The 16,197-nt window shown below is 38.7% G+C and overlaps 1 protein-coding gene across 1 annotated transcript; it reads right to left on the reverse strand.

The window, feature by feature from the left end:
• Positions 1-12,908: 12,908 nt before the first annotated feature.
• On the reverse strand, positions 12,909-15,848 carry LOC124979223 (nonsense-mediated mRNA decay factor SMG5-like). Its single transcript, XM_047543751.1, has one exon. It carries the CDS (start codon positions 15,846-15,848, stop codon positions 12,909-12,911), a length of 2,940 nt encoding a protein of 979 aa, XP_047399707.1.
• Positions 15,849-16,197: the final 349 nt, after the last annotated feature.

Below are 16,197 nucleotides of genomic sequence, written 5' to 3' on the forward strand. Positions count from 1 at the left end.
TATGGTATCTTTAGAGATTTGACATGATGTTGGTCTTCAGTAAACAAGGTTAAGACACAGAACTGCCTTAATAGAATAATGAGCAAAAGATCAGGGATTCAAAAAGTAAGCATGTCAGAATGAAATCAGAAATCCACCAGTTTCTAGGGAAGGGCAGAAATGAGACTCTTTCACTAACACAATAAGAAATATGCTAGTGAAGGAGATTCCAACATCACTAAGAAGCTCCATGGTCTTCTGTAGGTCAGCATAATGGTAAGAGATATGTCACAGGAGCAGGCTCCCTAGTGTCAATGGGGATAGCAGGATTCACGTGGCAGTATTTAACCATTGGAAATAAATGAAAAGTAGCAAGTCTGGAATGGCAACTGTGGTCTTGATGACAGGGATTTGTGGCAATTGCTATAGTACCATGGTGTTCCTTGGGAGAAGATGGGTAGGCAGTCACTAGGGGCACTTCTTGATTTATACAGAAACAAAGATCAAAGATTCTTGAGTAAAGGGTGTTGCAATGCTAAGTCATTATCCCTTGCCAGTATCCAAATCTGAGCTACTTCTCGAGTCCATCATTTGAAGATGAGGTTCATCTCAAGAAGAACCTTGGAATGCCACAGCAAGTGTATGCCAAAATAGTCTCTAAATCTTCCCCCAAAGAGAATTATCATGATACAATAACTATGTACTTGAAAATGGGAATATCTACATATTTTGAGAGTTCTTTGATATAGTATCTGAGCTGATCCTGCTACCAGGAGACACAAGGGCCATGATAAACTCCTGTCAGAGTAGGGACCCATGGAGAAGTCTACCCCACAGTGGTTTCAATGTCCATAAGCTTCTTATAGTCATTACCTAGGAGTGTTTTGAAGCTGGCAGAACATTCATAATCTTTAGATTAAGGAGCCATTATGATAAGAAAAGCCAAATGGAAGCCCTGAAACTGTTCCCTAATATAGTTAATTTTAAAAATCTAATTTTCTGGGGTATAATTACAGAAATTAGTGTCATTCTCAATGACTTAAAGTTTATTTCACTGATGTGGTCACAGAAAAATTCAGTACATCCTGGCAGATGATGGTAGACCATTAAAAACTTAATTAGCCATGGCCCCAATCTTGGCGCTTAGACCAAATTTGATATTCTGAGCTGTGTAGAGAATATCTACAAAACTCTGACTTTGGTACACATTATTGATCTGAAGAATTCATTCTTTTTAATCCCCGTCAGAAAGGAGAATTTAGAACTGTTCATATTCATGTAGGACAGATATCTACTGTCTTACACAAGAGCTGAGTTAGCTCTCTTCCTTCCCCTTGTGCATCACATCATCCAAAAGAACCTGGATTATTTTAACATTCCAGAGAATCATGTTTTTCCACATATTGATGTCATACTAATTGGACTTGGTAAGTAGGAAGTAGTGAGTACTCTGTTCATCATTATAAAACACATGCATGGTGAAGAGTTAAACTCTGTAAAATTCAGAAGCCTACTGCTTTAGTGAAGTTGTCAGAGGATGAAAGGTCTTAGGCATGCCTAGATATACTTCCTCAATTAAAGGCCAACTTAGTACCTCTTACAGTTAGGCATAACTTTGGATTTGGGAAGCAACTTATACTAGGAATACTATCTCAAACCACTTACTGGATGATTTAGAAGACTACCAGTTTTGAATGTATCCTACAAGAAGAGACAACTTCCAAGTGAAAGCTTCACATTCTTCCAGGTCATTTGACCCAGCAAATCCAGTGGTGCAAGAGATATCTGAAGTAGCTATGGACATTGTAAGGAGTTTCTGTAGAACCTTTGAGGAGAGTCTCAGTCGCATAGTCTCCCTATGACTACAGAGCAAACATCATGTATTCTATAGCACTAACTACTTGCCATTTGAAAGGGACTGCCTGATTTGCTACTGAGCTCTAGTAGAGACCGTCTAACCATAGTGCAGTAAGTGAACATGCAAATGGGACTGCCCGTAAGGAAGTGGACCTTGACAAAACCACCATGAGATCAGGCAAGAAGAGCAGCAATCCATTGTACAATAAAAATTAGATTATCCAGATTTGGCCTGAGTGAGAGACAGTGCAGACCTTCATACCACCTACTTGTGTTGCATTAGATTTGCCAAAGTACTGGCCAAGAGTGAAGGGAGTCTAGAACCAGTAGGAGGGGAAGACAATTGATGTCTGCTATGCCTCAGGTCCAGCTGCAGCAGCCCAGACTATGTCTTCTGACATAAAGCTTCCCGTTATACCTTTCTTAGAGATGGTGACTAATATCTTGAAGAGTCACTAAGAGAGTGAACTTGAAGTGAATCTGAATAGTGCAAAAGATAGCCTATAGAGACATTGAGGTTGTGTCACATAACCTCCCAGTTCACTCTGAGATTACCTACAACTACAATGGAGATGGTTACTGAAATAGGGTAACTTTTCATCTCAAGTGCTGATTCTTCCTTTTTATCTGCCTGAGGGCTTTCTCCAATTTCACAAGAGTTTTCTTTACCTGTAAGGTTCCCAAAGTGCCAGATAACAATAAATCAATGAAGGATGACAATGGATAAGTAATCTAGTTTACTCTTCTAGAGGTGAGACAATACTGAACTAGATTCCACACAGTTTCTCAACAGATCCCAAAGGAATTGAGCCCCAATCATCTATACTCTAACCCATTCAGTCATGCTTTCTTTTGACTTTTCTGCTTCCTCTCTCTCAACTTCCCTATATCTTCTCTTCTGTGTCCTGGGATCACCTCCTAAATTAAATACGTGTAGTTATGTCACTGTCTTGGATAAAACCAAACTAAGAAAGTGTCCTTGCTTCTGAAACACAACCCAAGTATTCTGTACATAGGGAGACTTCCCTAATTTTAAGAAAAATTTATTGGGCCAATTTCAGAAATTCATAGGTCAAGATCTAGACCTAAAAGCAGAGACCTTTAGTGAAAGTTTCATAAGATATGTGGGCATTATATCACAAAATCAGTTCTATTGAAATACAGGGGATTTCAGTCTCTTGACTTTTCACCATTGAAATTGTCAAGTGTAAGCTACCATTTAACAGAAGAATACCAAAAAGTGTTCCAGGAATTATTCTCATGCATTTGAGAAGGCTGTTTTGAGGAACCAAAATACTTAACTTACTTTCTTCACATCTTTGTTCCAATCATTTTAGGGGGCATATCATTATCCATGGAAAGTGTCACTGCTCTGATGGGCCTTTTCCAAGCCAACAGAAAAGGGAGAATAATTTAAATTTTCATTAGCTCCATCATGTCTCATTCTGCGTGTTATCCTGCATGCCTATTAGAAAGCAATTACTTGAGAGCTCTTACAGAGGAAGGAAAATGTTAAATGATGTGCACTTATGACAGCTTAAAACTAAGATCTCATTTCAGACCCAGGGTTTCTACAGCAGGAAAAACCCAGGGAAAGATCGGAGCTATTTTATCTAAAAGGAAAGAAGCTAGTTCCTACTGAAAGATACAAAAACTATAAAAATTCCTAAATGGCATCTTTCTCTCTAAATGTCTGACATTTGCTATTCCAAGTGAGTAATTCTTTTATTGATTTCTAGATATTTTGAACTACCTTCTACTGTTAAAGTGACAAGATTTTACTTTGGTTAAAACATATCTTTATTCTATCCCTACTTCAAATAGACTTTCTTGAGTTGGTATACTGGTTGAAACTCATCATTTTTACTTTTAGAGGACTACTCCAGAAGACTGCATCTAGTTTTTATTATTGAATTCTATGCCCAAACTGATATTCTTCCTCCTTAAACATAATAAATAGAAATAGCTAAACCAAATGACAGCAGAGAAATCAAACCGAAAACTGTAATGAAGACTCCTCAGAATCTGCTCAGGTAGAACAAAAACATTGTTCCATAAAGTTGGAGAGATGCTCTGAACCATCAGCATGTTAAAACTTGGGGAAACCCATTTAAATATCTGATGCTTGCTTCATTTTGTTTAGGAGACTCAGAATTGAAGTGTACACACACACTGAATAACTACTTCAGTTGGAAAGGTTTTCTACCTCCACAGAAGAAAATGAAAACAGGATTAGATCCATAGAATAAACAAATATATGCAAGGTTCATACCACTGGTGAGAGTTCCTGAAAGAGTTAGCACGAAGAGTCCCACACCAAGAACACAAATTCTATTCACCACATGCCTACTCAGTCTTTCTGCTCCTTCCAATATTTCCAGTCAACCAAACACAGGAAAGACCAATCCATGTGGAGCAGTATTCCTGAGCCACAGCCTCATTCTGAATGGTATTATTTTTAAAGGTGGTGATCCAAAAACTGTGTTAGTGTAGGCTATTGATTCTACCATTGTTTGAGCCGAGCTAAAGAGAAGGAAGTGGTTGTACATCTGCTCCGACATCAGTGCCAGTTTTCGTTCCTGACACTGAGTTCTCAGAGAGCAGAAGGGGAGTGCTTAAAATGGATACCATGAAAATGAATTGAAGTCAGCTAGTTACAAATAAATGCCTCCAGTCTGGTATACCTCCCTTTCATTAGAATATTTTAAAATGACAACAAATTAGCAGTAATATTCTATTCTGTAAAAATACTGTATTCACCCCGATGAGTTCTTAATATTTTTAATGTGATATCAGAAACAATTCGAATCTTCAAGCTCATTTCCTGTGCTGAATAAATGTGTATGATTATCGCTAAAGGAAATATAAGTTGTGAGTCTTGCTTCTATACAAGAATGAGCCAGTGGAATCCTTTACTTTGCTCACCCCTCATTGTGACCATTGACAAGTCTCTTAATATCTACAGGTCTCAGATGCCTTATTTTCAAAGAAAGGAGATTGTCCTAAGCATCCATGTTCTTTCTATAATTTTTTATATTGACATTAGATTTCAGGTTTTTTCATTTTATTCCAAGTCAGAGGCAGCAGTTTCTTCATAAAAATGAGAACATAAAATTAAGTGTTCACCCAGAAATACTGTGCTCAAAATCACATCCATTTTCTTTTCTTTTTTTTTTTTTTTTTTTTTTTTTTCTTATGGTGCCAAGGATAGAATCCTGAGGTTTCCATGCCACTAAGCATAGCCCGGTCCTTTTTATTTAGACTGGGTCTCACTAAATTACTGAGGCCAAGCCTTGAACTCAGGATCCTCCAGCTTCAGCCTCGCAAGTCACTGGGATTACAGTGTACACATCTGCACCTGGCTTCCATTTGGTTTTGACACAAAACAAATCAGATCTTCTAGTTATAATAACTCAAGAGCCGTAACTCACAGCTATATTTTTGTCATTATGTGCCTGGTACTCTGGGAAGTACTTTATACTTATAGGCTTATTTACTCTGCATGACAGCTCTGTAAGAAATATCAACCTAGAAGAACAAGAGACTCACCCATTATTTTGGCTTTAGAAATGACAAAAGCAGGAATGGGCAGCTCCAAAGCCCATACTTCTCTGTACTGTGTGATAGTGATTTCATTAGGGAGGAAAAGAAAGCACTTGCATTGGACACAAGCCCTTCTGTAAGAAAATCTTGAAGTTTAGAAGTGTGTTGGCATTGGTTGGGGAGCTAAGAAGTACTAACAAGTGTGCAGAAAATCAAGGTAAACATCCTCAAAATAACCTATTTCGTGTTCTCCTGATTTACGAAGAGTTAAGATCCAGTGGCAGATTGTAAACAATTACATTTGAAATAGTCATTTTTTAATTTTAATTTCTAATTGGCATAATATCTGTACATATTTATGGAGTATAGTATGATAATTTGACACATGTTCAAGCATGTAATGATCAAGTCATTACCATTAGCTTTTTCATCTCCTCGAGCATGTGTTGGGAGCCATCAAACACTTCTGGTTATTTCAAAACTCATAACTAATAACAAATTATTATCAATATGGTTAGCTTATCATGCTATAGAACATTAGAACTAATTCTTTCTAATTGAAAAGGATAAGGAAGTCTACCCACCACATATTCATTTTGATTTCATAACAACTTCAGGATTACACATCTGTATTTAATGATCTCAGATTTCCTTTGAGAATGATAAAAGTATAAGGTGAGTTTAGTAGATCAACAACAAAATATTTCCTATAGAGCTTATAGCAAAGGACCAGATTGTGAGTGTTCTGATTGATTTCTACAGCTATGATTTATTTTGAGAATTAGTTACAATAACTTTAAATTATAATAGGTTAGCATTATTGCTTTTTCCTATGTGAAGAAACTTTAAAAGTCACAAATGTCCATTTTTATGAATTTTTCTATTTAATATATCTAATCCATAAAGTAAAGTCAATATGTCCTTTGGCATTTCTTTATAAGGTGCAATGTTGTTCTCACATTGGAATGTTTTAATACATCAGTTCTTTAAGGTTTTTATGATTAAGTATCATATTTTTATGTCTTTTGCACCATATATTAGATAAAAGCTTATTAAGTGGTTTAAGAAACATTTAATGTGCACTTAAGAAATGAAACTCAGCATTTGTCTCTAATGTGCAAAGTAATTCCTACTGTTACTTGAACCTTCACTCTCAGATACACAGTGATAAGGAGAAAGGATGATACATGGCCATGTAGTAAGATACCCAACAGGAAATCATCAGATATTATATCCTTTTCTCTTGATTCAACAAACACAAATGAGAAAGGAATATACCAGTTTCCCTAAGTCTCTTAGCAAAGAAAAAGTGTACTTTATTTTTTTCATAGGCCAAAGTAAAGAAGAGGGAAAAAAATCAGCAAAATATAATAAAAGTGATCTGATAAAGGAATGAGTCATCTTCCACGAATTCAGGGTCTACAGGGCCACTGTAGCTTTGCATAGGGAGTTCTCTTACAAAATTTTCACATTATTCAATTTTACTCCCTTAATATTATGGAATAGTTGACATTTGAGGATAACAAATTCAGAGAAATGAACTAGCTTCATCAAGATTGTATAGTAATTATCTTGATTTAACCATTTCACAATGTATACACATATCCACATATCAAATCACATTTACATAGTTAATATAGCTTTTGTCAATAATAACTTAATAAAGTCAGTTATTTTTAAATAAAATGAGCCCATATTTTTAAAATATTATAGAGAAAATGCCAGTCATGTTGGCGCATGCCGGTAATCCCAGTGACTCAGGATACTAAAAGAGAAGGATTGCAAGTTTGAGACCAGTCTCAGCAACGTATCAAGGCCCTGTCTCAAAATATAAGGGGCTGGGGATGTGGCTCAGTGGTAAAGCAATACTGGGTTGAATCCCTGGTACCTCCCTACCAAAAAAAGATTATAGAAAAAATGGTAAATGACTCAAATTTAGACCTTCCAAATTGAAGTGCAGCCTTGACCTCAAAAGTAAGAAAAAATATGTAATTGTCAGGAATGCTTCTAAACATTATTAGACTTTATTTTCAGTGTCCTTTAAATGAATTTGGAGTAACATTGAGACCCCAATTAAGAAAAAAGTGCATTTTTGGTTGACATGTATAAATATGACACTTGTGCTAAGTTTGGATGTAGGCATAAGAGAGAGAATGAAGCCAATTTGAGAATAGAGTTCTTTCCACTTATGGAGCCTACAGCTTGGTAAGAAAAACAAATAATTTCAATACAATATACATACAAGGAACATACAGAAGGGAGAACAACTAGTCACTCTCAGAAATGAACAAACCCTCAGAAGAGATCTTTAGATTGAGTCTAGAAGAATAAAATCACGCTAGATAAAATGGGAAAGGAGGCATTCCAGATGAAGGGAATAATGTGCAAAATATCTAAATATAACTAGAGGAAAAAGTTGCTTGCTGTGGCTGCAGCATGGAGTATAGGAAGGAGAGGACTTGCTGGGTGAAGTTAGAAGGAATACATTGCACACATCCGGTTCTGAATATATGACATCATACTAAGGAATTTGCACTTTACATGCAATGAGCACATTTTAATGAAGAGACAGACATGATCAGGCATATAAGAGCACAATAATGCAGGTGGCAAGGTGGAGGTGATGTAGAATTATGATTGCAGGTGGCAAGATCAGTTTGGAAAAGACAGCAATTATCAACTTCTGCTGATGAGGACATGGACTACAATAGAGACAATGGGTTGACACACTAGACCCAGAAACACTTGGGATAAGAATATGTTTTGAATGCCCTATATGGCATTGCCACTATCACCACTCCAACTCATGACATCTTATTCATACTTCAGTGATTGTGAAGTATTCGATAGTGTATCAATTTCTATTTCGGTACTCTGACCTCTTGGAGGACAGGAAATATGTCTTAGCTTTCATGGATTCACAGCAGCAAACACAGTATCTGGAACTGATTATAATCTCCATAAGTTGTTATGAATCTTTACTGATCACTCAGAAAATTGTTGCAAAATTATAGATGTGTAGTGCTCAGTTTTATGGATCAATTTGATACCTTATAGTGCCCAGTTATTGAATTAAACATTGATCTAGTGTTGTTGTGAAGGTATTTTGTAGATATAGCTAGTATTTACAGTCAGTCAACCTTAAGTAAAGACTATCTCAGTAATGGGCTAGACCTCATTCAATCAGTTGAAAGACCATAAAGACCTTAAGAGCAAAATTGGTGTCCCTGAGGAAAGAGATTCTGCCTTGGTCCACAGCTTCAGCTCCCACCCAAGACTTCCCATTCTGACCCTGCCTACAGAGTTCAGATTTGTCATCCATAAGCTCATTCCTTGAAAAGAATATATGCATGTGTGTGATTTCTTTTCTTTTGTTGTATATGTTTATTTATAATTTGCTTTCATTGAAGGAGAGTTAGTAGATAGAAATGGAACCAGTGTTTTAAACTTAGCTAAATGCCACTTCTCAACTTAAAGACCACAAGGAAAATGTCTAGTTCAGAATAAGGACTTCACTTCTAGATGTGTTGAATTTCAGATATATGGAAATATTCAGCAGAGATATAAAAATGCAGGTGGAAATACAAGTCTTAAATTCACAAGAAAATTATTACAAACTATATTATTCAACCTCAATAAATACAGTTTGTGACTGCCTAAAAAGCACATATAGCACACATTTATAGTGAGACTAAGTTTTACACACTGTACCTCATATATATAAAAGAAATATCCAAGTCTAGTTATTGTCTGGTCATAACTTGCCTTCAAACTATTTCAGTCAAAGTGGACAATTTTAGTAAAGATAACTCAGTGTCTTCCATTGGAAGCAGTTCTTAGTTGAATATTCTCTCAATACAAAGTTGAAACCTGCAGTTTTAGGCTGTTGCTCCCCTGCCCTACTTTCCCTTCCCTGCCACATCTGGATAGAAGTGAAAGTTTGCATATCGCCATGACACGATGATGGGGTAAAAGGTGACTCGGTGGCCTACAAGCTGCCCTCTAGGTTCTCGCTGACCTTCACCAAGACTCCCTTTTCCTGCCTACTTACTGCATATCTTCCATTTCTGGGTGTTTATAATCAAGCCAGATCTACTTGGGATAGATTTTAAACCAGATATATCTGTAATGAAGTATCAGGTAAGTCACTTAGTAGTTGCAGGTTTGCTCTGATTTTACCTTCTTTCATAGTTTATAGGGTGAAAAGAAATTTAGAAGCCAGTTGGCTCATAGGTTTCCTTTCCACCATCACCATCTAAGCAGTAGCTTCACCTAGTGACAAACTCCCATGCATTGAACATACAGTGCTGCCTTATCAGAAAGTCCCATGACAGTGCACAAGTTTCTCAGCTTTCCTCATCCAAGTCTCTACCAATACTAAAATGTAGGCATTGTACTGTTTAAAGATTCTGCCTGTCAAGAATATCATTCCTCAATGATGAAGAGGAGAGAATGCTAAGAGACATAGTCTGAGATAACCATGTTCACAATCCCACAGGACTAGGACAAAAGGCAGTATTATTAAAAGACAAATACTTTTAGAATGAGCTGAGACAATAAGTAATCTAAGATATTCATTAAAGGACTTTGCCTGACTCATTCCACTGGCAGGGATTAACTTCAATGTGTTCATCTTCTCAGGAAGTAAAATGAGGTCCAGTCATTTAATAATACACTCACTTTCTCTTTGTCTCATGGCTTTTCCATTGATTTAGCCAGATTCTTTTTATGGCAACCAGTAAGGAGCAAGCCATACAACGGGCACACAGGTCATGTGACAGTCACAGCAAGGACATCTTCAAGGCACCCCCTAGGGCTTCTCATTGTTTTTCAGAACTCAGACTCAGGGGTGTCTGCTGATGGCCAGCTGAGGCTATGAGAGAAATCAAAGAATATACAGGACACAACAAGGGCCATGTTTCTTGCATATAAAGATAATGATTTTTTTTTTTTTAATTAGCAGAATTCTGGATGGTTTAGTTGCTGCCACCATTGCTGATCTGAGAACATGTTCTGTAACAATGTTGCTGCTGTCACGGCATTTTTAAATGACCAATTCTAGCAGCAAGGAAGAGAATATGCTTGAAGGAACAAAAACCCACTATGAGACACAACTATGATACCTACTATATTGACAGAAAGCCCTGTCCCAACTTGTCTTGGCTTCACCCAGTTATTATTTAGATGAAGTTTCTGGAACCTGTCAAGTTTTTTTTAAAAGGATACTCTTCCAGTGATGAATTATTTTTCCCCACCAGAAAGACCATTTGGCTTGAATTTTTAAAATAATTTATTATTTTTCACTTATTCTCTTCCATGCCACTGCATGCTTAAACTATTCACACTCTCATATGCTTTTGATATGATTGCAGATCATGACAATAAGAAAAACATAAAAGTACAATTTTAAAATGAGAAGGGGCATGGGCAAAGAATTAAAACAATGTCCACTATGTTAGTAGTTCAATCTCTCAGTCAAAAATGCAACAGTAAATTCACTTATCAAATTGGCAAGGAAAGAAAAGAATTTTCAAAATTGAATGCAGTGAAATCTGCACATTCAGTCTTGGGAGTAAGAATTCATATAACCTATTTGGATATAAATTTTGCATCATTATCATTGTTAATTAGTATCATTTAGGAGTTTAACATATCCTTACCCTTTGCCTCAGTAATTCCACTTCTGGGAATTTTTTCTAATAATCCAAGACACAATGTGAAAATTTATTGACATCATTTGTAACAGGAAAAATGCAAAAATAAATGTCTGAAAATAAAAGAATTATTAAGCAAACTGTGGCATACCAATATAATGGTCATGTTTAAAAAATCATCTTAAGAAGAATAAGTCATTAAGAAAATTATAATAATATACTTGGCAAAAATGCAGCCTATAAAATTTTTCTTTTTGTTCCCCTTTCAGAAAGAAAATTATTTTCTTGATACTGTTTCCTGCTACATATATGCATATATAAAATAACATGATAGACATATACATCTTTCAACTAATAAACCAATTTCTGATCATCTGTTTCAAGGAATCCAGATACACTTTTATCACATAATTATTAATAATTTGATATTACAAATATTTAAAAGAAAGATGAATACTTAAGTAAACAATGATAGGAAGCAACAATTAAAGAAAGGCAATGAAGATCATGCAATATAAGAAATGTTTGTAGCTTAAATAAAAGTAGGCTGAAAGATTTTTGTTGAATATAATTACAGCTAGCAAAAAACATGTATGCAGCAGAAACAATATAAATAAAGCAACAAAAACTGCAATGTCAGGGGTGAAAACCACATTTGGGTTGGTAAATTTTTAGTTTGTCGGATTTTTTTTTCTAAAATATATGATAAAATGCCAGGGGATGGGGGGGTGGAGACAGGGAAGTGACAGGAAGTTTAACTGAAACACAGAGGCTCAGTTTAGAAAAACAATGAAAACCCAGGAGTGTGGAAAGAGATAAGCATGGGTTTTCTCTGCTCATGAGGGCAGCAGCTGGATTGAGGCTGTAAGTGAGAAGCCAGGAAGACTGAGGAGACCTCAAACACCTCAACAACCTGGAATCCTGACAGAGTATTAAGTATGGCCCTAAAATGTGATGGTTATCAGGGAAGAATATTGGGGACTGTCAGAGGGGAAGACCTTGATGTTAATCCTTTCAACACATTTCAGTAAGAATCAAGTTGTGAATTTTAACTTTGATCCAGTTTTGACAGGACATACATTCACATTTTGCTAATTGTAGGAAGTTATTCCCTGTAATATGTACCAAATACGTCCCAAAAGGTATCTGAGTACCAGTAAAAGAAAAAAAGAGACAAATTTCAGGGTAACCAAAGTTGAAGATTTTGAGCCAATATAGGAATAAATGCCAATGTAGTGCCATGAAATAGTTCTTCCAAGATTAACAGAAGCAGAACTGAATCTGCTGATCCTTGGAGGTCTTCCTATTATGCTCAGAGGAACATAAGAGCAAAAATCATTACTATAGCAATATCAACAACTGACCCAGTTCTACCCAAAAGCAGAAACTTAAACTGAGCATAGAATAAAGAAGCCATGACCAAAAATTGCAATAAAATCCTTCACCAAAATCATGAATTTTAGTTTTGTATTTATTGAGTTTTCAGAGATGTCAGAGGCCTACCTTCAATAGAAGGCACAGTCCCATCATAATAAAAACATTAAAAGTTCCATGTCACAAAACAAAGCTAAGAAAATTCCAAAATGTCCACAAAGCTGGGTGTGCTCCTGGGAGTGAGTGCTGAAGCTGTTGCTTTACCGTAAGAACACTAAGTGCTGAGACAATCTTGAGATTTTCCAAAAGAGAATGTGGTATCAAGTCAAGATGACAAAGAAGGAACTAAGCAGGCCTCTAGAAGCTGGTACACTAAACCTCAACCTATGGGTAGACACAGATATTCACTCACACAATAGCTACCTTAACATTAGGTGTTTACAAGAGAGAAACACATTGCATTGCGACCCATAAATGCTGAAGGAGAGCGATGTGGCCATGTCAGCTGCTTGCCTTCTGCTCTCTGCAGAAATGCAGGATATTCTTGATTTCCACACCAGCTTCAGTTGCTGCCCCCAGCACCAACTGCAGAGGGTATGAGAAATTCCTAGGGTTGTCCAAACAGATACCAGTGACAATAGTCACCATGCCTCTGGGATCAGGTGTCCCTGGCCTGGATGAATCCAGCAGATCTTTGCAGAAGTCAAGAATATTAAAGAGGTCCCAGGCATCAGAATCTGACCTGGTCATCCTGGGCCTCAACAACCTCTTAGATACAAAGAATTGGCAGAGAATGTTCTGGTTCCCTCTCTTCAATTCATCTTCTAGGAAGGCGATGGCTGCCAAGACTTTTCGATCTTCCCTTCTCAGGACGTACAGTGTGTCAACCACAATTTTTGGTATTATAAGGAAAAACTTACCACTTATGGCAAGTTGCTGGATAACTGGAAGATGCTCACAGAGGGCCCTGGGATCAGGGAATAGGTAAGGGGTCAAAGCTGAATGAGTCTGGGGGCCCCTAAGTGTCTTCTCTAGCAGCACCACTTCCCGTTGAAGCCAGAGCTGGACTATGTCTTTGGAAAACCTGATCCTTAAAGTTCTCTCAGGAAACTGCCAAGATGGATTTTCTTGTCCTCCAGGTGTACTGCTCACAAACAAACCCAACCTAGAGTCAAACCTCAGGAACTGTCCTGGGAGTCTGGTTGCAAAGTGGCCAAAACTTCTAAGGAAACAGATGCGCAGGGCAGCTTCATCCTGGGTACTGAGTGGAGGTGGGTCCTGCTCTAATCCCACATTCTCCTGAGAAGCCTGCATTGAACAGAGCTGGAACAGGGCAATGTCCTCAGGGAGTTGCAGGAATCTGGAAGTGTGTGGGCCTGTGCAGCTCCGTAGCAAATCATGGAGACGGTGGGACAGGCCCAGACCTGGTTGCTGAAGGTCACCCACTGAGGGCAGCAGGTTCAGTAGCACACACAGATGGTCCCACAGGCTAAGAGAACTCTGCCAATGTGAGGTGAGGAGGCCATGGTTAGTGCGAAGCCAGCCCAGGATCACCTTGATGGTGGGCAGCAATCCCTCAGCAGAGAGGACCTTAAATTTCTTTTGAATGGTCTGGAGATTTGTGTAAGACTGGTCAAGGCAGGCACTCTGCCCCAAATAGGAACCAGTGTGCCACTCTATTTCAGGAAAGCTGCTCATGTCCTCCTCAGAGCCCGAGCTACTGTCAGAGGCAGGGCTCAGCTCAGACTGCTTCAGGGCACTGTGACTGAAGGCAGGAGCCATGTGCAAGCCATGTCCTCTTGGCAGCTTTCCACTTACTGGAGCTGGCAGCTTAGCAGAAATAGTTGTTTGCAAGAGACTGAGAGGACTACTAGGTTTGTGTGCCTTAGTTTCATTCCTGGGACTGGCAGTCTTGTGTTTGGATGTGGTCCCACTTCCCCACACTGCTTCTGAGTTCAGAGATCCATTCCCTTCTTCATCAGTTGTATCTGAATGAGAAGTTGCACTATTTGTTTCTGAGTGGACCTGTGAGCTTAAGGATGTGTTTTCCTCTTCTTCTGTCTCATCAGAGTCACAGCAGGAATGAAAACTAGCCTCAGAGCTGTAACACTCACTAGAAACACAAGACCACCTGGGGCTTTGCTGGGATCTGCTGTGGTGGAGCCTCAGAGTTGGAAAGTCTTGTTGACCCTTCACAGTCTCTTTCTCCTGGTCTCCATCACTGGGGACAGCCAGCTCTGAAGTCAGCTTCCCTTTCTGGAGTTCAGCCTGGATCCGTGCATTCACATGTTGAATTAGATGAGAGAAGAGAGTCAAGGTGAAGATGACAGCTGGCTTATGCTGCTTTGAGCCTGCTTTCCTCAGGCCATGCACATTCATGAGGCAAAGTACCACCATATGGAAGATGAGGAGGTCTGGTAGAAACAGATAGCCTTTGGGGGCCTTTCCTTGTATGGAAGCCTGGCATGGGTTAGGTGAACACAGCCGATAAGAAAGACAGAGACGAAAATCCTCCAGAACCAACTGGCACAGGGCTATCAACCTAATCACTCTGAATTTTCTCTGAGGCTGCAGGAGGCTCTGAAGGTAGAGGAAGCTAACCAGCAGCCTCTTGTTGTCCCAACACTGCCTCTGGCTGCGAGATAGTTTCTTTCCCTGATACCTTTTCAGACTGCTGTACCTCTTCCCTGCATGATCATAGAGCTGTTTGAGGTTCCAAGCTGCCCCTTTAAAAGGTACTTCTGAGTGGAGACAGCGCTGATAGAAGTATGCGGCTTCAACATCATAGTACTTGCTCCCCATGAGAGCTCCCAGCTGGTTGAAGGGCATCCCCATGTGTGGGGCCACTGACAGGGCTCTGTAATAGCATCTCTCTGCCAAGTCCTTGGTGGCCAGGTCTAAGAACTCATTCTGATATCGGAACAAGTCTCCCAGGTAGAGTAGGCAGCGATGGCAGGCCATTCGAGCCCAAGTGACCTCCTCCTCTGATGTGGGCCCAACTTTCTTACAGCCAATCAAGTGAATCACACTGTGAGGCCAATCTATATAACTCTGTAACCTCAGTTCATAGTGACCCTGGAGGAACAGGAAGAGATGCTCATAGAATTTGAGGCCACCTTTCAGGTGAGCTTGCAAGGAACCTTCCCAGTGTTCAAAAGTGTCCATGTATTTTCTATTGTCCTTCATTAGCAGCATGACAACATCAGAGTACATTTTCCTCCATAACAGTTCTTCTGCCTTCCTCCCATAAGCCACTGGGTACAAGAACATGAGTTTAATACAAGCTTTCTGAACTATATCTCTGAGGGCCAGGATGTGTGACTTGAACACCTCTTTGTGGGCATTTCCCTTTTGAAGGAAAAGGTCAAGATGCTGAACTGCCAAGCACACCTCCTGGTAGAGGAGTTTGGCCTTTGGGGTTTCTGCCTGGCTTCTCTCCATAGGGCTGGACTCTTCCAATGATGCTTATGTGTGCCTTCTGAGAAAAGATAAAAACTCCCTATTAGTGCTCACCCACAAAGACCAAAAATAAACAAAGAGGACAACAGTAACTCTTGGATATAGCAGTAAAGCCTTGATCATCCTTTGTATCTCTACTTAAGCATAATTTCTTCTAGCAAGCCAATTTTAACTCCCCAAGTAAGAAAATATGCCTCCCTTCACACTTCATTGGCTTCCTTTGGTATTCTGAGACTCAACACCTTGGAAATTTCTCCTCGTTTTGTTTCTCCTATGATAGTGCATCTATTACAATTACCCATTATCCTTTCTTCCAAACCAGACCACAAAG

The sequence above is a fragment of the Sciurus carolinensis genome, chromosome 1, assembly GCF_902686445.1.
Source record: "Sciurus carolinensis chromosome 1, mSciCar1.2, whole genome shotgun sequence".
Taxonomy (NCBI): Eukaryota; Metazoa; Chordata; class Mammalia; order Rodentia; family Sciuridae; genus Sciurus; species Sciurus carolinensis.

Coding starts and splice junctions, on each gene's coding strand:
- LOC124979223 (XM_047543751.1), bottom strand. CDS start 15,848: ATGGAGAGAAGCCAGGCAGAAACCCCAAAGGCCAAACTCCTCTACCAG.